Source organism: Triturus cristatus, chromosome 9, assembly GCF_964204655.1.
Source record: "Triturus cristatus chromosome 9, aTriCri1.1, whole genome shotgun sequence".
Taxonomy (NCBI): domain Eukaryota; kingdom Metazoa; phylum Chordata; class Amphibia; order Caudata; family Salamandridae; genus Triturus; species Triturus cristatus.
Window position 1 is genome coordinate 19,149,944 of NC_140592.1, and position 24,762 is coordinate 19,174,705.

General features: G+C 50.4%; 2 protein-coding genes across 2 annotated transcripts in view; both read left to right on the plus strand.

The window, feature by feature from the left end:
• The window catches only part of PLXNB1 (plexin B1), a 469,341-nt gene that overhangs the window by 130,354 nt on the left and 314,225 nt on the right, over nt 1–24,762 (plus strand). The window lies entirely within an intron of this gene.
• On the plus strand, nt 714–2,849 carry LOC146797277 (uncharacterized). The gene is made up of 2 exons (XM_085627540.1): nt 714–2,638; nt 2,729–2,849. Exon 1 carries the CDS (start codon nt 781–783, stop codon nt 2,605–2,607), a length of 1,827 nt encoding a protein of 608 aa, XP_085483666.1. The 5' UTR covers nt 714–780; the 3' UTR covers nt 2,608–2,638; nt 2,729–2,849.

Sequence of the window (24,762 nt, forward strand, 5' to 3'; positions counted from 1 at the left end):
GCAAAGGTTCAAAATGACTTCACTGCAGGAGGTTCTACCACAGATAAGGGAAGGGGACTTCATGGTCACCGTGGACCTCAAGGATGCCTATCTTCACATCCCAATAAACAGAAGGCACAAGGGCCTTCTAAGATTCAACATCGAACAAGAACTCTACCAGTTCACGACCCGGGCCTTCGGATTAAAATCAGCACCAAGGGTCTTTACAAAATGCCTGTCGGCGGTAGCGGCGCACCTACGAAGGCAGGGAATACATGTCTACCCCTACTTGGACGACTGGCTGGTCAAGGCAAACTCACGCGGAAAGTGCGAGAGGCACGCAAAACGCGTAACAGACACCCTCACAAAACTGGGATTCTCGATCCACTGGGGAAAATCATCGATGGAACCAGAGCAGGTGAAGATTTTCCTGGGGGCAAAGATCAACTCCCGCAAGAGTACAGTAGTGCCCAGCGAGAGGAGGACAGAGGCTCTACTGAAGGAGGCGAAGCTCTACCAGAAGGGGCGAGCTCTGACAGTGAGGGCTGTGAGCAAGATGATGGGGATGATGGCGTCCTGTATCCAGCTGGTGCCGAATGTGCGCCTGCACATGAGACCATTCCAGGAATGGCTGCAACAACAATGGTCACAAGCAAACGGAAGCTGGGAGGATCTAGTGGTTGTTACGCACGCAGTGCAGGAGGAGATAACTTGGTTGAACAGAGGCAACATAACAGCAGGGAGAAGCCTGACACCACCAATCCCAACAGTGACCATTACCACGGACGCATCGCAGAAGGGATGGGGAGCGCACATGGACAACCTCAGAGTGAGGGGTCTATGGGCCCCAGCAGATGCGGTCCGCCATATCAACTACCTCGAGTTGAAAACAATCCTGCTAGCCCTGAAGGCATTCCAGAGGCACCTGTTCAACAAGAGGGTGTTGGTCCAAACAGACAACACCACGGCGATGTTCTACATCAACAAACAAGGGGGGACACAGTCGTTCCCACTCTCATCCCTAGCTCAGGAGATTTGGAGATGGGCCATACCTCTCAGGATAGATCTACTGGCAATTCACCTACCAGGGAAGGACAATGTGGAGGCAGACTGGTTAAGCAGGCAGACCTCAGCATCACACGAGTGGGAGCTCAATGGCCAGGAAACGGAGAAACTCTTCCGGAGATGGGGGACTCCCACAATAGACCTTTTTGCAACACGCCACAATGCAAAATGCCAAAGCTTCGCGTCCAGGCAACCAGATCAGCAATCCAAGGGAAATGCCCTATGGATAAGCTGGTCGAGGACATTTGCCTACGCCTTTCCACCGATACCCCTGTTGCACAGAGTGCTCGACAAGTGCAGAACCAGCAACATGACCCTGATCCTGGTGGCTCCGCAGTGGGCGAGGCAGACATGGTTCTCACAAATTCAAGAAATGGCACAAGGCGACCCACACAGGTTCGAGAGGAGGAAGGACCTGCTCTCAATGCAAAACGGAGAGGTCCTGCACCCAGAGCCAGAGACCCTCAACCTGGCGGCATGGCTCCTGAAGACATAGAGTTCGCGCACCTAAGATTGCCGCCAAGCACGATGCGAGTGCTACGGGAGGCGAGGAAACCAACTACACGAAAATGCTACAGCGCAAAATGGAAGAGGTTCACTGTGTGGTGCCGGAAAAAGGGCCTGCAAAACAGAATGACAAGAGACTCAACAGTACTGAGGTACCTCACACACCTTCTAGAGAGTAACCTCTGCTCGAGCTCACTAAGGGTACACCTGGCGGCCATCGTGGCCTACACCAGAGGTGAAAAAGGTGGAAGTTTCTTCAGCTCGCAGGTGGTGAGGAGATTCATGGAAGGAGCCAAAAGGATGGCCCCCCCGAAAAGGTTGCCGCCGCCGGCATGGAATCTGAATGTGGTCCTGACGGAGCTCATGAAGGCACCGTTTGAACCCATTCACAAGGCCACACTGCAGATGTTGACTATGAAAACAGCCTTTCTGGTGGCCATAACCTCACTACGCAGGGTGAGCGAGCTTCAGGCACTAACGCTGCAGGAACCCTACATTCAGATTCACAAAGATAGAATAGTCCTGAGAACGGACCCACACTTCATGCCAAAGGTAGTGTCGGCGTTCCACATAAATCAGGCTATCCAGATACCAAGTTTCTTCCAAAACCCGACTACAAACGCAGAAAAGGCACTGCACACCCTCGATGCCAGAAGAGCGGTGATGCACTACATTGAGAGAACCAAGGAACTCAGGAAGTCGAAACAGCTGTTTGTGTCCTTTGCTACTAGCTTCATGGGTAGACCAGTGACTAAGGGCACCATCGCAAGGTGGATTGCCCTCACTATTCAATTCTGCCACAAACAGGCTGGACAGGAGCTAGCGGAGGGGCCGCAGGCTCACTCCACAAGGAAGAAAGGGGCCACCGTGGCCTTCCTGGCGAACACGCCCATCCAGGACATATGCCTCGCGGCAACTTGGGCATCTGTGCACACGTTCACGAAACACTACTGCGTGGACATTCAGATGAACAAGGAGGCACAGGTTGGACAGAAGGTGCTTCAGCACATTTTCAACGACCAACGCTCATCTACCACCCAGCCGCCACAGAACTAGGAAAACCGCTACAAAATCGATGCACAGCATAGTGAATCCAGAAAGATTCACGCTGCAAAACGAATAGTTTCTTACCTGTCGGTGTAGTTTTGCAGCTTGAAGATCTTTCTGGATTCACTAGCGAACCCACCCACCTCCGCCAGGAAGATGAGGCTGGAGGAAGAGGGGGTAAAATAGATAAGATCAAAGAAATACAAACATACAGATAAAGGAACAAGAAGGATTAATCAATCGCCTAGGGTTAAAAAAAAAAAAAAAAAAAAAAAAAAGAGGAAAGGAAAAAAGAACCCGAAGATGGCGCCCCAAAGGTGGGACTTCCGCAGGAAGCACGACGACGTCACGGGAGGTGCACCAAATGGTGTACGTCGACGCCCACCTGGGCTACAAAAAAAAAAAAAAAAAAACAAAGAAAAGACTACGAATCCGGACCCAACCACAAGATCGCGGAATAATGCACAGCATAGTGAATCCAGAAAGATCTTCAAGCTGCAAAACTACACCGACAGGTAAGAAACTATTCGTTCCGCCCCACTGGAACTGCCGGAATCTCTCCATTGCCCACACTGCCGCGAGCACCTCCTTCTCTATGACACTGAATTTACTCTCGTTAGGAGCCAACGCTCTGGACGCAAAGCTTATCGTGGTGATTACTCCGTCAGTGGACCTTTGCGTGAGCACCGCCCCTAGTCCTTGGTCGCTAGCATCAGTGGTTAACATGGTTTGCGCATCAGGGTTGAATCCGTGTATGGGCACTGCCTCACTAATATGTCTTTTCATGTCCTCGAACTCCTGTAGTTGCTCTTCAGTCCAGTGGAACGTGGATTTGTCCTTCAGAAGTGACCTCAAATTATGGGTCTTGGAGGCAAAGTGTGGCACGAACTTACTATAAAACTCTGCCATACCCAGGAAAGTTCGGACGTCCTCCTTGTTCTTGGGTGTGGGGGCCCCTTTTATTGCTGCGACGTTGGACGCTTTCAGTTCGATGCCGTGTTGACTTCTCGTGCCCTAAATACGTAACCTTGTTCATTCCGAATTTGCATTTGTCCCATTGGGCGGTGAGTCCGTTTTGCATTAACACGGTTAGGACTTCCTTCAGTTTCCTGTCATGGTCCACTTTGGATGTTCCCATTACCAATATGTCGTCCTTGAAATATTGGATGCCTTCTTTCCGGTGGAACAACCTGTGCATCAGTTTTTGAAAAACTGCGGCTGCTGAGGCAAGTCCAAACGGCATCCTCAAAAACTTGTAGCATCCGAACGGAGTGATAAATGATGTCAAATGGTTGCAGGATCGATGTAAGGCAATCTGATGGTAAGCGGATGTCAAATCTATGGTGGAGAACCATTTTGCCCCTTGAGTTCTGGCTACTTGTCCACTACAATGTTTTTGTTGAGTTCTCTCAGGTCAACACACAACCTCACCTTCCCGTTGGGTTTCTGCGCTACGACTAAGGGCGCCAACCATTCCGCATTGTCGATCGCCTCTATCACTCCATTGTCCTCCAGTCTCTGCAACTCTTCCTGTACCGCTGTCCTGGTCCAGAATGGAATGTTGCGTACTTTGTGGGACACCGGTTTGGCCCCTTCCTTCAGATGAATTCTATGTGTGAACTTCGCCATGCGGCCGATGGAATCTTTGAAAACTTCCGAAATTCTTCCTTCCATCGCTGTGCTTCGTATTCTGGTCCTTCTTCGGTCATGACAACTTGCGTGTGTCCACCCGGGTTCAACTTAATTCTCAAGGCTCCCTGGTCTTTCCAGCCCAGTACCGACGGTCCTTTTTCTGCCACGTACAGTTTCCCTTCGCATGTTCTGCCCCTGAACTCAAAGGTTAAAGGGCAAAATCCCACCATGGGTATGGGCTCCCCGGTGAAAGTCACTGGGTGGATGTCCGTGGGCCTTAGGTGATAATTTGTTCTCGTTACAAACTATTTCTCCCATATTTTCCTTTGGATAATCGTGTAAGGTGACCCCGAATCCGCTACCATGGTCACACGTACCCCACCAACCGTCATTTCACACTTTGGCTTCTTATCAGCGGTGCACTCTATGCCTAGAACTTGCTCTTCCACTATCAAGATCTCGTCTTCCTCCTCCTCAATCTCTTCTTCTTCCTCCTTGCGTGGCCCTTGTGCCACATACTTGACCTCGTTCCTAGGGGACTTCCTCCTACACACTTTCTCAAAGTGTCCTACCAGTCCACAATATGCGCACTTGGCGCTGAATGCTGGACAGCCCTTGTCGTTGGCTGTATGCGTGCCGCTGCCGCATCTATAGCAGGCATTCTTACTCCAGTTCCGTTGTCCTTGCGGTCTGGCGGTTCTTGTATTGTACCTCTTGTTGTTCCGCGCTCCTTGCTGTCCTGATGGTTGCTTACTGTCCGTTGTCTTCCGGTCTTCCACTTTGTACACCGCTTGCTCTTGGTTGCCTTCGCGTTTGGCCGCTTCTGTGCACCTCCTGGTCAACTCCGCCTTTTTTACTAAGGCCACGACTTTCTTCAAAGGTGCATCGCCATTGGTCCACAGCTTCTCTTGAATGGAGGAATTCACTGTGTGCATGATGACTTGATCTCTTATCAGTTCTTCCTGCAGGGTCCCAAATTTACATGTTAGGGCCAATTTCTGTACTGCCGCCACGTATTCATCGACCGATTCCCCTTTGTATTGCTTCCTGTGGTAGAAATTATACCGATCAATCGCTGTGCATACCACAGGGCGGTAGTGGACGTCCAGGTCTTCTATTGCGTGTCGGAATACATCATTGTCCGTCGGCGGTCTTTCCTCTTTCACCAGGTCTTGGTATACTCTTTGTCCTGCCGGGCCCAAATGATGAAGGAGAATTTTCTTCCGCAGTGAACTCGCAAACTCTCCCTCTCCCTCTTCTTCTAGTGCTGAGAGGTAGTTCAGGAAGTACCATTTCCAGTCCTCCCACGGCATCTCGGGTTCTCCTGCTTTTGCCAGGAATGGCACTGGGTTCATCCGCGAGAAGGTCTGAGCGCTCATTTTCCCCCCGTCGGTGGCACTTGTTTTCCCAGGGTTGGAATAGTTGGGGAGCTCTGCCTCTTGGGCGTCCCTGCTACTCACCTAGTCTTCCTGGCTGGATTCCCCACTCTCCGAGTGGCTTCCGCTGACCACCTCCAGGTTGCAGGGCACCCCCGCTGGGGACTAAGGGCTGATGGACTCTCTCCTCCCTCGGGCGTCTTGGGGACGTAGGCCAAGTGGCCCTTACTTGCAGGGCGGTTGGGACCGGTTATCACAGTTGCACTGTCTCTGGGCTAACTTCGCCGAGGCGCTCTCACCGCTGCCCTGCCGCGCTCCCATCTTCGTGCTCCTAGTGTGTACTTGCTGGGCTCACAACTTCCCATGTGGGTTTGCTCTGGAGTGCAGTTCACCCCCTCATCGCCATTGTAATGTTGGTGGTAACAAGGGACACACTAGTGGCGAAGTACACCAGCACACCTTAGTTCTTGGCCCGTTTCTTTATTGCATGCAAGGTATACGGGAGCGCCGGCGCGGAGCTCCGATCTGTTCGGAATCGGCGCGCTTACTGCCGAAAATGGCCGCCGCCGGAAGTCCGCTGATGTCACACGCAGTGTGCGCCGGCAGACTAGACCGCTACACCACAGTAGGGTACATTGAGAGGAATATCTGTTGCAGAGGCTTCGGAGGTCTGTATCCGAGGCCTGGCAGGTGGTTGGAGGGTAACAGGCCACAAGCAGGTGACCGAGGTTGCACCGGAAGTGATCACCCGCCTGGGTTGGAAGCAGACGCTTGCCCGAAAGTAGAAGTGTTTGGTCGGAAGGGTGACCGTCAGAATCTGAAGGAATTGTTAAATACAAGGTGATCGGTCATCTGGGCTGACTGGCCGCACTGAATGTAGGGCACAGTCAGGGCTTTAAGTGGGCCGGGTCTCACCGGTGCAGAGCACTGGCAGTTTTTTAGAGGAGGCTCCGAAAAGGGTCCCTATTGGGCTCGGTTTTGTGCCCTGGCACAGGCGGTCCCAGACTGCAGCGACAGCAGGCACATCGCTGTGCGCGTGCTCACACTCCTCACTTCTCACTAGTGGACAAGTTACAGCGTGACGTCATGCCAGGTGAGCGTTGTAGGGGAAGGGAAATCCTTTAAAGAGAGTCATTTTCTCTCTGGATTTCCCTTCTCTTTTTGAAACTCAAGAGAAGCAACTTTGTCGTGGTGTCACTAGGGCTTTAAGTGCAAGCTTTTTTAATGTTATATACAAGCCATAGTTGCTGCTTATTTATCTTATGCAACTAGCATCCATTGACAAAGCCAACAGTCCTGACTTGGTGAAGGGTTGAATTTACTTGTTGTGCATATATCTGGATGTAATGACAAAAACAGCAAAATGCAAGTCGGTCAAGAACATATTTTTAGCTTGGGTGTTTTTAAGCCACGCCCTTAATTACATTAGCCACGCCTCTTTGACAGAATCCCCCGGTTGTTTCATCCCACTTAAGCACTGGGCACAGTGTTTGTGGCTAGGGAAGGCAGGAACAGACTCACTGGATAAAGAAAGAGATGATGGTTGAAGGATTGCATCTCGGTTAATAAACTGCGGCTTCAATTCTTCCATAAACGTGAAATTGTGTGGTCTGAGTTTGTGGGATCTGAGGGGGCGGCCAGGTGGGGGGTGCGGGCTGCCTCTATGTGAACTTGGTGAAATAGCATGTGGTGAAGAGCTTCCTCTGAACAGCTGTTGTACAATCTGGAAATGGGGGGTCACAGGCTTGGAGGGGAGGGCAAGTTCAAGGGAGTCAAACGGGGAATATTCAACTCCAAAGGCATTTATGTCTTCCTGCTTTCATGGAGACTGCGGAGCCAAAGACACCAACCTCTGAAGCCCGCCGGAGGGCCCTCGAAGACCAACAGTAGCTGTAAGTAAAGAAAAAAAAATGTATATATATCTAGGTTACTCTTTCCTAGTGAATGTTAGTTTATCTTTCTCTAAATGTGAAGACCCGTTTATATTCTCTACCCCCGTTCGAGCCACAAAGACCGCCCTCTTCCCTCTCAGCCATTCACAGCCCCAGCCCCATGAGCCCAATAACTCACACCAATCAATCCCAGAAATATCGTGCTTAGAAGTAACACCAATTTAAAGCTCTACCTACATTTTTTTTGTGTCTATTGCGTCATCTCAAGAGTTATTCTGACAGTTCTCATTTCTGAATTACCAATAAAACTTTGGGCTTCAGTGACGTCATTCCTATCCTTGCAAACAGCCTCTGCCCCCCTATTTTTCGTCTCCACGTCAGTCCCCGTCTCCCCCGAGATTCTTTGTATGTTTGAAACCAGGGAAATGATTCTGCTGCGCACAAGTGAGAGACCGGGTTTTGTAAATGTTTATTTAGTTGACAGACCATTGCACTCTGGCTTTCACCCAAAGCCGTCCGAGCATAACCAGAAGTATTTTTGCAGGGAGAGCCCCCCCACTTGAACCCCCACCCCGTCCCCTCAACAAAAGTGGGCCTCAGCAACTCCTTAAAAGTACAGAAGAGGCAGAAATGGAAGGTTGGGGTAAGATTATGGAATCATCATTATAGGTAACCCTGGGCGTAGTTCGCGAAGTAGCACTTCGCAAAGCTACGCAAAGTGCAGTTCGCACTACGCGAGCTACGCGTAGCACTTCGCAAACTGCGTAGTACCTTGTTCGCACTGTGCAAGATGTCGTTTTCAATGATTGCACAGTGCGGACAAGCAACCGGCACTGTGCAATCATTGAAAACGGCATCTTGCACAGTGCGAGCTGTAGTTTTCTGCTGCTCAAGTAGATTTTTCTCGAGCGGCAGCTTTGTCAACACGAACAGGTAGTTTCTCATCGCGAGCGGTTGCGAGCATACGGGACCACTCGCAATGAGAAACCCGACCTCCTCGCGTTGGGAATCTCGCCGGGAGGTTTATTTTCCATACTCGCGATCGCCAACTTGATGTTGCTGATCGCGAACAAGGAAAAAGTCTCGCCGGGATGTCATTTTGCTTGCTCGCGTTCGTCAACTTGATGTTGAGGACCGCGAGCAAGCAAAAAATGACCGCAGCACTATGCAACACTACGCTACGCGTGTTCGCACTGTGCTACGTGCAATTCGCGTAGTGCGAAGTAGCGCGAACTTCGCAAACTACGCGAGCGTAGAGTAGTGCTTTGTCCAGGCTTAATTATAGGTTAAACGATTATTCTGATTGTTTGTCATTTCAAGTTCGGGGCTCTGTCCAGAGACAGGAGTCCTGGCTGAACCCCACTTTAACAAACATGGGGTACATTATGCGGAAAAGGATACGTTTTCATCCATTATTATAACTGAATTTTATGGTTTTGAAACAGTGGCCACAATGTCACACAGCTACACAAAGAGACCTGGTATGAGTCCTACAAATACTCTTACCGCACCTTACAAAAAAGATTGTTTTTGTTCCCCCCATGGTGTACCAGCCATTCCCCCCCGCACTTTTCAGTGTTTTCCCTATGACATGTATACAGTTTCTTCCTGTTTGGCGCACCAGTGCTGTTTGCAAGTTAATGGATATTGAATTCTGGGAGATCCCTCACTGATGATCCGCTGTTTGCAAGATCATGGTTATTGAATCCTGGGAGATCCCTCTTTGATGATCCACTGTTTGGCAAGATCATGGAAATTGAATCCCGGGAGATCCCTCACTGATGATCCGCTGTTTGCAAGATCATGGATATTGAATCCCGGGAGATCCCTCGGTGATGATCTGCTGTTTTCAAGATCCCGGATATTGTACCTTGGGAGGTTCCTCCGTGATCTTGTATCTCATGAGATCCCTCAATGATCTTGTATCTCAGGAGATCCCCAGTGATAATCCACTGTTTGGCAAGACCATGGTTATTGCATCACGGGAGATCCCTTGGTGGCGATCTTGTATCTCTTTGTTCACGTCATTGAAGATGAGACCGGGTTAATGAGGGGGACATGTATGTAGTGATCTGTGTGAGCATCATCTTGGGGTTGTGGGGGCCGCCCCACCAGGAGAGCTTGAGCAGAGACCTGGTGGAGGTTTTACTTTGAAGGTATCTAAAGCTTTCCATGTTTTAGGCTGGACCTGGTGCCTGTTTGATTTGAGAAAAGAAGTTATTAAGTTCCCATTTTTCCTGCTGTTTCAGCTGCTTGTCTTTTCCCCCTGGTTGCTCTGTTACTTTTCACCACTGGTGTGACATTGAAAGGCCCGCGTTGTGGTTCAGATGGACTGTAGGCCGAGCCAGACCGTTTTTTAGGTCTCGCCTGACCCAGACTTATTGAGAGGGCTCCAAAAAGTGCTACCAGGCCAGCCTAGAGCTACAGTGCATGTGCGCGGGCGCGCGCTGCGCTTTACTGCAATTAGTTTCACTTTCGGGGCCGCACGGCTGCTTTGATGTTTGATCGTGATCCCGATCGCAATCACTTTAACTTTCGCGACCACTTTGCATAGCCAATAGGTCTCGCTTTTGGGACCTTATAAGTATTTAGTTATGCAACTGTTGCATGGCTAAACACCTATAAGGTCCCAAAGGCGAGACCTATTGGCTATGCCAATGCTTGTATTTTACTGAGGCTGGCTAGGGCCTCTCCCCAGCCCAAGCCTAGGGCCGCCGGAATAGGAGAAACCAAAGGTCTGTGGGGTAAGCCAGATACCCCTTGTGTATTTATGCAAAGCATGTAATATCTCACATAAAGCACAGCGAGAAAAAACTGACTATCTTTGAGTGCCTGGTGCATGTGTGAGGGTGGTGTGAGGGCTTCTAGTGCTGGGACCTGTCACCCCAAATCCCACACAGACCCTCCGCTCCTTTTCTCTGAGTCGTAGTGTTGTGAGGGCTTCTAGTGCTGGGACCTGTCACTACAATCCCTCACAGACCCTCCGCTCCCCTTCTGCGAGTCGTAGTGTTGTGAGGGCTTCTAGTGCTGGGACCTGTCACTACAATCCCTCACAGACCCTCCGCTCCCTTTCTCTGAGTCGTAGTGTTGTGAGGGCTTCTAGTGCTGGGACCTGTCACTACAATCCCTCACAGACCCTCCGCTCCCTTTCTCTGAGTCGTAGTGTTGTGAGGGCTTCTAGTGCTGGGACCTGTCACTACAATCCCTCACAGACCCTCCGCTCCCTTTCTCTGAGTCGTAGTGTTGTGAGGGCTTCTAGTGCTGGGACCTGTCACCCCAATCCCTCACAGACCCTCCGCTCCCTTTCTGCGAGTCGTAGTGTTGTGAGGATGGAGTGAGGGCTTCTAGTGCTGGGACCTGTCACCCCAATCCCTCACAGACCCGCCGCTCCTTTTCTCGGAGTCGTAGTGTTGTGAGGGCTTCTAGTGCTGGGACCTGTCACCCCCCAATCCTTCAGACCCTCCGCTCCCTTTCTGCGAGTCGTAGTGTTGTGAGGATGGAGTGAGGGCTTCTAGTGCTGGGACCTGTCACCCCCAATCCCTCACAGACCCGCCGCTCCTTTTCTCTGAGTCGTAAGTGTTGTGAGGGTGGAGTGGGGGCACATTGTCCTTGGACCTGTCACCCCCCCCCCCCCCACCCCCAATCCATATATATGAATGCCAGTTCCTGTGCGCTGCGCAGAGCTCCTGTAGCTCGGTGGGTTGTGTGTTCACTCCGCAGTGGAGGACGGGAGTTGTCTTGCAGGTCTGTGACTCCCAAAGCCTCAGACATCAGAATGAATGCGTGAGTCCCCCCCCCTCCCCCCTTCCCGGCTGCGCCCCCGTGCCTTCCAGTGCCCTCGGCTCAGGGGCAGGCTGGCATGACGCACAGGTGTATTTTTCTCCTCGGTCTGATGCTCCTGACGGGAACACGCCTGACAGGAGACAGGTTCTGCTCCGACCCAGCAGCCTGTCAGAGGCAGCCTGTCCGAGGCAGCCGTCAGAGGTAGCATCCTCCTCGATTCCCTGCAGACCCCGGCCACGGAGACTGGAAATATTCATTTATTTATTAAGGAAAAAAATAACGTAGTGGGCAAACTCTAGGAACTCTCAGTCGGTATCTTCAGGTTCGCCGTGTGTCGGACGCGGCATAGGAGCCACACTGTGATTGGCCAGTTAAAATATAGACAGTGCGGTTGCTCTGGTACATTCGGAAGGGGTGTGGGGTGAAGGGGTGTGGGGTGATGGGGGAGTGGTGGCACACTTCAGAAAAGGCCAAGGCTGTGTGTTGAAAGGGTAGTTTTCTAGCGTGTGCGGCATCCTGGGAAAGGGGAGGAGGGGTTAATATTCAGCAGCACAATTCGTCGCGTCTTTGATAGAGAGAGACGTTCGGGTTCGCGGATCCTTCCGGCACCACGAGATACGATCACGTCGGACACCTCTTTTACGTGAGTGAGTTGGGTCAGCAAGTGTGTGACACTCCGCGTGGTGATGGTGGCCTTGGCCCAAGGTCCGTATCCCTCCGCAGGGCACAGGGCATAGTCCTTGGTGACCTAAGCCCAAGGTCCGTATCCCTCCGCAGGGCATAGTCCTTGTTGACCTCAACCCAAGGTCCGTATCCCTCCGCAGGGCATAGTCCTTGGTGACCTCAGCCCAAGGTCCGTATCCCTCCGCAGGGCACAGGGCATGGTCCTTGGTGACCTCAGCCCAAGGTCCGTATCCCTCCGCAGGGCATAGACCTTGGTGACCTCAGCCCAAAGTACGTATCTCTCCGCAGGGCACAGGGCATAGTCCTTGGTGACATCTGCCTAAAGTCCGTATCCCTCCGCAGGGCACAGGGCATACAGCCTTGTTTTAGGCCGGTTCACATTCAGCCTTGAATGTCTAATTTGTGCATCACTGTGGGGCCTGAGGCGAGGGGGTTACTTGAGGAAGCCGTCTCCGTATGGTATATATTGTCATCTAGGTTTGTGACTTGGACTAGATATTCAGGTAGACCAGACTGTGTTATACTAGCCAAATATCTTATCACACTTGATTTTTTTATTCTCTCTATTATCTCTTTCGTGGCTTATCACCAGTATGGACCGGTGTATCACCATCACCAGTATGGACTGGTGTATCACCAGTATGGACCGGTGTATCACCATCACCAGTATGGACCGGTGTATCACCATCACCAGTATGGACCGGTGTATCACCAGTATGGACCGGTGTATCACCAGTATGGACCGGTGTATCACCAGTATGGACCGGTGTATCACCAGTATGGACCGGTGCGCCACCAGTATGGACCGGTGCGCCACCAGTATGGACCGGTGCGCCACCAGTATGGACCGGTGCGCCACCAGTATGGACCGGTGCGCCACCAGTATGGACCGGTGCGCCACCAGTATGGACCGGTGCGCCACCGCTGCTCCTTTGAGAATCCAAGGCCCTGGATCAGTGACACTCACTCCTCTATTTAGGGTGGCCTACATCAAGTGGCTGCGGGCTCCACCCCTTCAAGAAAGAGTCACACACCGCTCACACTGGGGCACGCACACGTGAGCACCAAGCAGCCCTGGTCCTTTCTGCTCACTCCTTCCGCTCACTCCTTCCGCTCACTCCGACCGCTCACTCCTTCTGCTCACTCCTTCTGCTCACTCCTTCTGCTCACTCCTTCTGCTCACTCCTTCTGCTCACTCCTTCTGCTCACTCCTTCCGCTCACTCCTTCCGCTCACTCCTGCTGCTCACTCCCCTAGAAATAATAATAAATGTTTTGTTTATAGTGCTTTATATAGCGCTTATGTTGTTACTAAGCGCTATTAACATGATGGCTATGGTAGAGCTATTACCAGTGCTCCTTTTTCCAGCGTCTCCTGGATGGAAGTCTGCACTAGACTAGCCGGGATTCAGTGAACTCCTCCAGGTGGCCACCGGAGAGGGCAGCCACCAGCACCTCAGGGTGGGCCTTGTGCCCACCTGTGCCATCCTGAGAGGGCAGCGGGGTTCCTGGCCAGGGTCTTCCCATGGGCGCTGCCCCACAGCGCATAGCTAGAGTCGCCCTCTGCCGCCAGAATTAACGCTCTTCAGGGACTGGCAGGCTGCACCAGTACTCTCTCAGTGGGCACATGGGCACCAGACTGCAGCATGCGTGCCTCCACCAAGCTGCACTAGCACTGACGTCTAAGGAGATCGACAGGGCAACGCACCGGTGTCTCCCCTCTCATGCTGAGCTGCAGGCTTGTGCCTTCAGATATTCACGGTTTCAGAGTAGGGGACCCTAGAACCCCTTTACGGTGGATTAAATGAGTACCACATCCTGCCCCGTGCCATGTGTGACATCTTCACCCAGTTCTCTTAACCCAATAGCACGTGGCACTGTCGGGTTCTAAAGCCCACGCTTATGAAAGTTGAATTTCATGTCCCAGCATGCAACACCCGGTTAGCTGAGTACCCTTGTACCACTGAGTCTGTCATGGATAACAGCCGTGATTAAAGAGCAGAGGGGCACTGTGGGCAGCGGCTTGCGCTGTGCACATGGCAGTTACTTCGATTTTAATCACATGCTTGGATACAACCAAAACAAGCTGCTCCTATTATTGTTGGGTGGCGGCGGCGGGGGCGGCGGGGGCATGTCATCTGTCTGACTGGTATTTACAGCTCTTGACTCCACACAACTCCTGGGGTTGTGCGGGTGATTGTGTTTCACCACAGACTCCGTGGTGGCCTGCTGGCGTGGGTGTGTCAGGGGATCTCACTTGCTGCCTTCTAACCTCGGTGATTGGAGGGGTGAGGTCACGTGCTTGAGGTTTATTGGGTTAGGCACACGCTTCTGGTCATCTCTGCAGACAGGTGCCTGGGAGCCGGGCTTTCTGTCTGTCTGTGCACCTGCAGGACTGGAGGGATGGGGCGGGGTCAGGCAGAGACGCGTAACGTGCGCCTGGCCCCGCCCCATCTCTACCAGACTTCCAGAAACGCAGCCCGGCAAAGTGGGTAATCCAGGTTTGTTTTTGATGAGACAGGCCCTGATATATGTGGGACACCAAATTCAGATCGCTGTGCAATCTCCCGTTCACACGGGATGCAAGTTCTGAGTACCGCGGCAATTACCGAGCTCCCGGCGTTTCAAGAGGTAAATGCTGCTAGGCCACGCCTGCTGAAACTCACCAGCAGAACAAAGCTTCCCGAATGTCATCACATGCGGAGTCACGCACAGAAAGCACCAAATGTACATGTCATTCTTAATGTTCCAAGTAAAACTCTGCAGTGTACGTATTTACCGCACTCTGGAGTACCGCATCCTTTCCAGGGCTCTAGAGTTCAGTTCACTCATATTTTTGGGCACTTAAGTGTTACTTGAGTGCGCGTAAAAAGTGATTGGCAAAATTAAAATCCACATCCTGGCTACCAGATTATGAATCTGTGAACTTTTACCTATGGATGTATGTATGTATGTATGTATGTACGTACCTGTGTGTGTATATGTAATTTCTATAGCGCTGAGATGGCCACAAGGCAGCAGAGTGCTGTACAGGGTCAAAGAGGAGCGCGAGTGACAGGAGAGGTACCTGGTTCCTGGACGGTTCATACGTTTCGATCTAGTGATCTATGAAGAGATGAGCCTTCAACTCTCTCCTAAACTGGAGCCTCGTTGTGGCGGTCTAGAAGGAGACGCTGACGTTCTAGATCCCGAGGGCATGGATGGAAGAGGTCTTCTGGCTTGTTTTTTTTTTTTTACACTTCGTACTCTGCAGTCTGATGGTGCCCTGGCGGCGGGTGTGCAGAGAACAGGGCAGGCGCGGTTCTCTCAATGGGCGCAGGTGCTACGCCCTTCTTATTTTTTCCCTCCAGAAGAGCTTTTTATTTTCCCTAGTATTGCTGACAGTATTTATTTAAAAACAAAGATAAACTGGGCAGCGCTTCAGAAGCACTCACCTCGGTTTACATTCTCCTCTTCTCCACCTTGTTTTACATTACTAATCGCCAGGCTGATGAGCTCACAGCCCTGAAGCCTGTAACGTCATCAGCTACACAAAATCATGGCTTCCTGGGCTTCACTCCTTCCCCTGATGACGTGGGTGAAGAGTTGGCCCCTGGGCACCCCAGGCTGAAGCTCAGTAGCACCAGGAGCTGACCGTCCATCAGGACCTGGAGCCAAGCCACCCCATCTTTCATATCGCGTCACGGGCTGGGGTGGGGTCTGCAGTCACTGACCCCTCCTCATCCTGTGAAGAGCTGTGAAAGGATGGGATTAGAGGCTACAAGTGGCAAGCTGGGCATTGGAGTCTGCGCCGCTGAGTTTTGTATTTCATGACAGTGGGGGTGGACTCCGGAGGTTGATACATCAACGTAGTCTCCAACATGGGGGCAGCTCGACAGAAAGCGCGCGTGACCCATGATCCCAGATCAGTGGGGACTCCAGAGGTCGATACATCAACGTAGTCTCACACATGAGGGGCGGCTCGACAATATAAGCACTTGGCCCATGGTTCCAGACCAGTGGGGTCCCTGAGGTCGATACAGCAACATAGTCTCAAACTTAGGAGCCTCATCAATAGGAGCACTTGGCCCATGGTTCCAGGCCAGTGGGGTCTCCGGAGGTCGATACAGCAACGTAGAATCTTCACAGTTGGAGCGTTCGGTCCATGGTTTCAGATTTGTGGGGACTCCAGAGGTCGATACATCAACTTAGTCTCATATGTGAGGCGGCTCCACAGTAGGAGTGCTTGGTCCATGGTTCCAGATAAGCGACGATTCCAGAGGTCGATACATCAATGTAGTCTCAAATACGGGGCGGCTCATCAGTAGGCACGCTCGTCCCATAGTTCCAGATCAGTGGGGTCCCTGAGGTCGATACAGCATCATAGTCTCAAACTTAGGAGCCTCGTCAATAGGAGCACTTGGCCCATGGTTCCAGGCCAGTGGGGTCCCCGGAGGTCGATACAGCAACATAGAATCAAACATGGGGGCGGCTCCACAGTAGGAGTGCTTGGTCCATAGTTACAGATCAGTGGGGACTCCAGAGGTCGATACATCAACTGGATCTCAAACACAGGGTGGCTTGTCCGTGGGAGCGCTCAGCCCGTGGTTCCAGACCAACGGTTGACTCTAGCTACACCCAAGAGAGAGTTTGTTCAGTTACCTCCCAGTCCCTCCCCCCGTCCCTGCTATACCACTCCCTGTGGGAGTCTTCATACAGCCATCCTTTCTGTACAATTTACCAAATGCCTCAATCGCATCTGAGGGGATATTGCAGAAACTTGCCCTGGCGTGAAAACATTGCAGATCCCTTTGGGATTTTCTGCTGCTTTTGTAACATGAAATGGGGCCAATTATTTGCTCGAAACGTTATATTAGTAACAGGTCAAAATGACGCGTAAGCCCTTCCCACAACATTATTACTGCATTCACTGAATAAGAAATTTAAAAAATACATATGTAACACTTTTGAAATATGAAAATTAAAACTTGGAAGCAAAATCAGTGAGCGTTTTTTTAATAAAAGATTGCTCATGGACTAGTTTATTTTTGTTAAATCTCCGATATATATATATATATATATATATATATATATATATATATATATATATATATTTTGTAAGCAGGAACATATATATGCTTACCTACGGTTCCAAAGTCTAGAATCATATTTTTTTTTAGATGCATGGCAGGTCCATGGGTCGGTAGGGTGTATGATCCACCGTAAAGTAAAGAAAGGCTGTACAACTCACTAATGAGTTGAAAAGGATGCATAAACAAGACCGTGGTATGTAAGAGTGTAAGACGGACCTCTGGATAGATAATGGTAAGTAATAAACTCACGCAAACAGATGGGTGTCCTGACCCATGGGTAGGAAACAGATACACTGCTGGTCCATGGGTAGGAAGGGTGGATGGTGCACCTATTGTCAAGAAAGGAAAGGATACAGAAGTCACCCATGGGTAGGAATGGGCGGTTCACTCACCAATGGGTGAGTAATGGTTTACAACTCGTGCATGGGTAAGAAATGGTATATAATTTACCAGTGGGTAAGAAATGGTGTACAACCTATGGGTAAGAACTGGTATATAACTCGCCCATGGGTAAAAAATGGTGTATAACTCACCAGTGGTTAAAAAAGGGTACATAGCCAAGGTGTTTAAGATGGGCCTGATGACAGATAATGGTACAGAGTGAACTCAAGGGAAAGGACGGGTGTTCTGACCCACGGACAGGAAGGGGTATATATCTCACCTGTGAGTAAGAAAGGGAATATAACTCACCCATGGGTAGAGGAGGGTATATGTTAGAAATGGGGGTCTCTAGTTGGCAGACAAAGGTGCCTTTGTCCAAATAGGGACCCTTGCTTCTAGTCAGGGTATGGGGGATACACACTTTAGAGAACCCCTGCTCACCCCCTTGGTAGCTTGGCACGAGCAGACAGGCTTGTTCCAAAGGCAATGTGTAAAGTATTTGTACCAATACTCACAGTAACACAGTGAAAACACCACAAAAGAACACCACACCAGTTTAGAAAAATAAAATACCTTTATATAAACTAAACAAGACCAAAACAGCAAAATTCCAATACACTGTTAAAAATATGACTTTAAAAAGGTTTCAAGAACTTGTACCATAGAAAACTATGGATGCGTGACTTTTCACCAAAGTACCTGTACATGCGTCAAAGTTCACAATCCAAACAGCTGCAGCGTCGGAAAACAAAGAGATGCAACACTCCTGAGACCTTGGGAAGGTGATGCCACAGTCCCGCTGCACGCAGAGGAAGGGTTGCGTCAAATCCGGTCTGTACGGGGAGTGATGCGTTGATTCTTCGTGAAAGTTCCAGTCTGTGGGTGATGCGTCGGAAGAACTTGCCACACAGGTGCGATGCGTGGAAATCCGGGATGCAGTGGCAATCGATGCAGCGGCGTCGAGCGGCACTGCGTCGGTCCTCTTCAGCTGCAATCCCTCGATGCGTCGATTTCTGTAGTTCTTTGAGTTTCTTCTTGCTTTCAGCTCCCAAACAGCAGCAACAACCTCCAGAGGCCCCAAAACTGGCACAGGCACCTCTCGGCAGGCTAGAACTCACAGCAGCAGAGTTCAGGGGAGCTGGGGGTGAAGTATTTGGGTACCTGAGACTTCAGAACAGGAGGCCAGCACACTTCAGGCCCTTGGAGATCTCCTTCAAGCAGGGGTCACAGCACATGGCAAAGTCCTCCTTTCCCTGGCAGAAACAGCAACTGCAGGCCAGCCCCAGAGAACCAGCAAGGGCAGTACTTCTCCTCAGTCTCTCCAGCTCTTCTCCTTGGCAAAGGTTCCTCTTGAATTCAAGGAATGATCTTAGGTCTGGGGTTTTGGGTCTGATACTTATATCCCAAAATGTATTTGTTCTCTTTGTGCAAGGGGCTCTGAGCCCAGTTCAAACCAATTCTGGGTGGCACTCTGCAAGTGCACAACAACATCCATTGTCAGTGTGAGCCTTGGCTCCAGAAACTCCACGGGGGGCGGAGCCAGCATTGTGGAAAGACAGCCCTATTAAGGTACAGGTGCTACTCCTTTCACCACTCCAAATGCAGATCAGGCCTATTCAGCCTAGTGCTGACTCATCCAGACTCCTGGAGCCACTGCACCTCCCCAGCTCCTGTCACTCCAAAGCCAGACAGTCAATCCAAAAACAGGCAGGATCACACAGGATGGTTGAACAAGAAAATAGCCACTTTCTAAAAAGGTGATATTTTCAAACACACAATTTAAAAAACATCTTTACTAAAACATTGTCAGGGATACCAAACTCAATTTTTCCATCTTATCCCTATGGGAAGATATGCTTGTAAAATGTTACAAAGCATTCCCCATTCTGTCCTATGGGGCAAGATAGCCTTTCAATAGTGAAAAACGAAATTGGCAGTATTTCACTATCAGGACATGTTACACACTCCAGTACATGTCCTACCTTTCACATATACAGCACCCTGCCCAGGGGGGTACCTTGGGCCTACCATAGCGGTGCCCTATATGTAAGAAAAGGGAAGGTTAGGGCCTGGCAAGTGGGTGCACTTGCCAAGTCGACATGGCTGTTAACAAACTGCGTGCAGGCACCGCGGTTGCAGGCCTGAGACATCTTTTCAGGGCTACTCATGTGGGTGGCACAATCAGTGCTGCAAGCACACTAGTAGCATTTGATTTACCAGCCCTGGCACACCCAGTGCACTTTACTAGGGATTTACCAGTAAATCAAATTTGCCAATCAGAGATAACCAACCACAATAACAATTTACACAGAGAGCATATGCACTTTAGCACTGATAAACAGTGGTTAAGTGCCCAGAGTCCTATAGCCAACAAGCACAGGTCAGGAAAAAATAGGAGGAAGAAGCAAAAAAAGTTTGGGGATAACCCTGCAAAAAGGGCCATTTCCAACAGTATATAACTCATCCATGGGTAGGAAAGAGTATATAACTCATCCATGGGTAAGAAAGGGTATATAACTCACCCATGGGTAGGAAACAGTATATAAAGCATCAATGGGTAGGAAAGGGTATATAACTCATCCATGGGTAGTAAAGAGTATATAACTCACCTATGGATAAGAAAGAGTATATAACTCACCCATGGGAAAGAGTATATAACTCACCCAGGGGTAGGAGAGTGTATATAACTCACCCATGGATAAGAAAGAGTATATAACTCACCCATGGGAAAGAGTATATAACTCACCCAGGGGTAGGAGAGAGTATATAACTCACTCAGGGGTAGGAAAGAGTATATCACTCACCCATGGATAAGAAAGGGTATATAACTCACCCAGGGGTAGGAAAGAGTATATAACTCACCCAGAGGTAGGAGAAAGTATATAACTCACCCATGGGTAAGAAAAGGTATATAACTCACCCATGGGAAAGAGTATATAACTCACCCAGGGGTAGGAGAGAGTATACAACTCACCCATGGGTAAGAAAGGGTATATAACTCACCCAGGGGTAGGAAAGAGTATATCACTCACCCAGGGGTAGGAGAGAGTATATAACTCACCCATGGGTAAGAAAAGGTATATAACTCACCCATGGGAAAGAGTATATAACTCACCCAGGGGTAGGAGAGAGTATACAACTCACCCATGGGTAAGAAAGGGTATATAACTCACCCAGGGGTAGGAAAGAGTATATCACTCACCCAGGGGTAGGAGAGAGTATATAACTCACCCATGGGTAAGTAAGGGTATATAAGTCACTCAGGGGTAGGAAAGAGTATATCACTCAACCAGGGGTAGGAAATAGTATATAACTCACCCATGGATAAGAAAGGGTATATAACTCACCCAGGGGTAGGAAAGAGTATATAACTCACCCAGGGGTAGGAGAGAGTATATAACTCACCCATGGGTAAGAAAGAGTATATAACTCACCCAGGGGTAGGAAAGAGTATATAACTCACCCATGGGTAGGAAAGGTGCATGATTAGTGTGGGATGCTTCCTGTCTCAGACCGGTGCTGGCCTCTTGCCGTGAACAAGGCATGTTTGCTCACAGGGCACAGAGGCTCAGCTGAGTCCTTGGCTGACTGTGTGTGTTTGAAGCAGATGTAATAGAGTCCTGTATTTGTCCAACGGCGGTATTTTTCTGCAAAAACAGTTTGATGATTACGTCTTGCGCAAAAACAGACAGGGGTGGTTGTGTTTTTTTCATTCTTCTGTGCTGAATAGGCCACGTTTTAAAAACAAATACTTAACTGATTTCGGGTCCCCGTTGTGTGGAGTTTGGACGTGGAGGGGGGATACTGAGGGGGGGAGCGGCCAGGAGGGTGGTCTCCTTTTAAGAGGTCTGTTTGCAGACAGGATCTTGTCAGTGTGCACAGACCTCCTGTCTGTAGTAGGCCTGGGTGAAAATTTCGTTCCGTTCGCAGAAATTGCGATAATTTGACATTTTCGCGTTCTGCGGAGAGTGCGAAAATGTCAAAATTTCCGGTTTCCGCAGCTTGGCGATAATTTGTTTCTTGCTCGCGCTGTAAAATAATACATTCTCGCGCGCGCACGATCGCCTTACCTGAATCCCTGCGTTCGCTGACAAGTTTTCTTGATCCGGTCGCGTTCTCCATGAGATGTTGTATTGTTTTTAGCCATTTGCGCTGTCTCGCGACAGTTCGCGCCCGCAGTGACGTCATGCGTCACGCGATCACGTCTTTCTTCTCGCGATCATGCACCGCGAGACAACTCAAAACAAGGTGGCCGCGCCCGCAAGCAACCACATGGGTAAGTTGGCGACCCGCAACCATGCAGAAAATCTCGCGAACATGCCGGAAAAAACTTCTGCATCTTCGCAATATTTCCGCTTGTTTGCGATAATTTTAAACATTTTTGCGATAATTTGTGAAAGTTAATTACGCAAATTCCGCCCACCCCTAGTCTGTAGTGTAACCTCAGATGCACAGAGGGGCAGCTGCCCGCACGACCCTCCCCTCCCCCCCCCTCGGTTGCTTCTCTGCAGTTTCGGCATCGCTCTCTGTTGATGAGGATTTGAGAAGCCCGAGTGGACAATGTTTCCATTACCAGAGGACTCGCTCTCACCAGGGCCGTCATGTTCCAAGTCAGAAAACATTGCAGTGCATTCTGGGAGTTGTAGTCATAATGTGCCCCAACAGAGGTGCACAGTCTGCAGGACGCACATTAAGGTGTCGACTTCAATGTAAGTTGCGCGATCAAGTCTTTAATTTCAATTTTCATATTTTATTAATTGTCTCCTACTTTATCTCCCAGGGAACGCCTACTGAGGTTGCCCAGGGTTCTAGAGATCTTTATTCCAAGTATTGTTAAAATGCTAAATGTAATATTATATTACTGAGGGTGTGGCAGTGTGGCCAGAGCTCCCCCCCCCCCCCCTTGTATTTCCTCCCATTACAACTTCGCCGGGCTCAATGAGGACAAGCACAGGAATGCTGCACGGCCTCCCTCGCTCCACGATTCCAAGCTGCAGAACTCTGAAGGTGACCTTTTTTTCCCTGTGCTAAATTTTCCAGGTTTTACCTTGTAAAACTTGTATCTGGAAAAGCCTGCCAGGTCCCTGAGAAATGTTCATATCACTTGAGGTCCGGATTTGGGTGGGCGCTTCTGGTAATATGGTATTGGTGACTCGGTTGCCTTATAGTGCCCACAATTATTAGAGCTTGTAAGAAGGCGCCTTTTCTGTTCCAAGAGAAGTTTTATTTGTTCATTTGACAGCTAGTTCGAGGTCCATGCCTTCAGTGTCAAAATATTGTTTGAGAATCAAGGTGGGGGAAACATGCCCTGATATTGGCTGCCAAGGGGGACTGCTGTTTGGGGGGGGCTGCGCTTTGGGGTTCACGCACTGGTGCTTCCTAGGAAGAGGTGGCTAGTGATTTCAAGTTTCTGCCCTAGAATTCTGGAATATCCCCCCAGAGATGGTGCTGTGGATAAGTAGTTCCTTGCTTCAATCACAGCCATTGCAGATCTGCCGGCGGCAGAATAAACTTTTCCTGCCCTGGCTGGGGCTTCTCGCCAGAGGCTCCCAGCCCCGCCGGCTGCATCCACCCAGCCCCGCCGGCTGCATCCACCCAGCCCCGCCGGCTGCATCCGCCCAAGCCCCGCCGGCTGCATCCGCCCAAGCCCCGCCGGCTGCAGCCGCCCAAGCCCCGCCGGCTGCAGCCGCCCAAGCCCCGCCGGCTGCAGCCGCCCAAGCCCCGCCGGCTGCAGCCGCCCAAGCCCCGCCGGCTGCAGCCGCCCAAGCCCCGCCGGCTGCAGCCGCCCAAGCCCCGCCGGCTGCATCCGCCCAAGCCCCGCCGGCTGCATCCGCCCAAGCCCCGCCGGCTGCATCCGCCCAAGCCCCGCCGGCTGCATCCGCCCAAGCCCCGTCGGCTGCATCCGCCCAAGCCCCGCCGGCTGCATCCGCCCAAGCCCCGCCGGCTGCATCCGCCCAAGCCCCGCCGGCTGCAGCCGCCCAAGCCCCGCCTCACCACTTCATCCACCCAGCCGCCTCCTGTTCTATGTGGCTCTTCACCAGTAATGGCCACAGAGCTCTTCACACAGAGCAAGCCGGTTGAGGTTTCTAGTGCTTGACACAAAAAGATGCTGCTGGTGAATCCAGCCTCTTATCTCCTTCTTTGAACCATTACTATATTTCTACGAAGGCTTTAAGCTACTTCTCAAGTTTCCATATCTGTGAAGCATGTTGCAGCCTGTCACCACCTATGAATCTGTTTCTTGATCTTAAGTTTTGACATTCTGACAGAGCCCCTGGAAATGAGTTCCTTTGGCAATGCCAATAGGTCTGGCTTATAACTGAAAGTGTGTCTTCGGTCACTGCATGCACTCTGTCATTCCCCCTTGCAGTCACACATTCATTCACCCCCCATCTGCAATAAAGCACAAAAACTCAAGAAGCATATGGATGATAAAATAAAAGTAGAAAAAATGATGCTGCACCCTAAACTTGGCAGGCATGTGCCTGCAATACAAAAATAAAATGAAACATTGCCGCGAGTGACCACATCGAAATGGTGTTGTACAGTGTAGAGTTGTTTTAAAGTTCCAACGTAATTGCCACATTTAGAAGCAATATGATGGCCATCTTTTAGCGGTAAAAATAATAATACACTAAGCATAATATCATAAAAGATGACCGTCCCAGAAAATGTTGCAATGGGTGGCCATCTTGGAATGCTAAGTTGTATAGTGTTTAATTATTGTATTGATGCAAGGTGACCATCATAAAGCTTGTAAATATGGAGGCCATCTTAGGGTTTGATCATGGACCACCCTATTTCAAGATGGCCGCCCAGCTTAGGAGTGGCTGCACAGGATGTGGCACCCTCCAAGTGAAATGATGGGCGAGTGAGTAGCCGCTAGCACTCTCATTTGTAGGCAGACGTGCTCATGCGATCAGGCGATTCATAGGGCCACAGTGCCAAGGACAGACATGATTGAACCCTTTGCTCCATGCCGGATGCTCTCACGGGGCAAAGCAGAACGAGAATGACCTTTGAACCCACAGAAGAGCGCTCCCAAAGTACCTCTACCATTATGACGCTTACTATGAAGGCCTGACGGACAGCAACGCCTCCAACGAGGGCCTGGCAATGATCAGCACAGTGCAAACCGTCTACATACAAGGCTTATATGAGACATGCCTGCCTATTGGCATTAACAGTGTCATAACAATCAACCCTTGGAGGCCTCTCAGCTTTAACACATTGTAATGACACTCAAGGCCTTCCCAGGGTAATTAAATGAGGACCTTTTGAATGGGTAGATGTGACTTTTCCCGATTTACAGCGCTTCGAATCATAGCGCTGTAGAGAAACGAGTT

Bases quoted from the DNA above. Each gene is read 5' to 3' on its own strand.
- LOC146797277 (XM_085627540.1), top strand. From the start codon at position 781: ATGGGGAGCGCACATGGACAACCTCAGAGTGAGGGGTCTATGGGCCCC.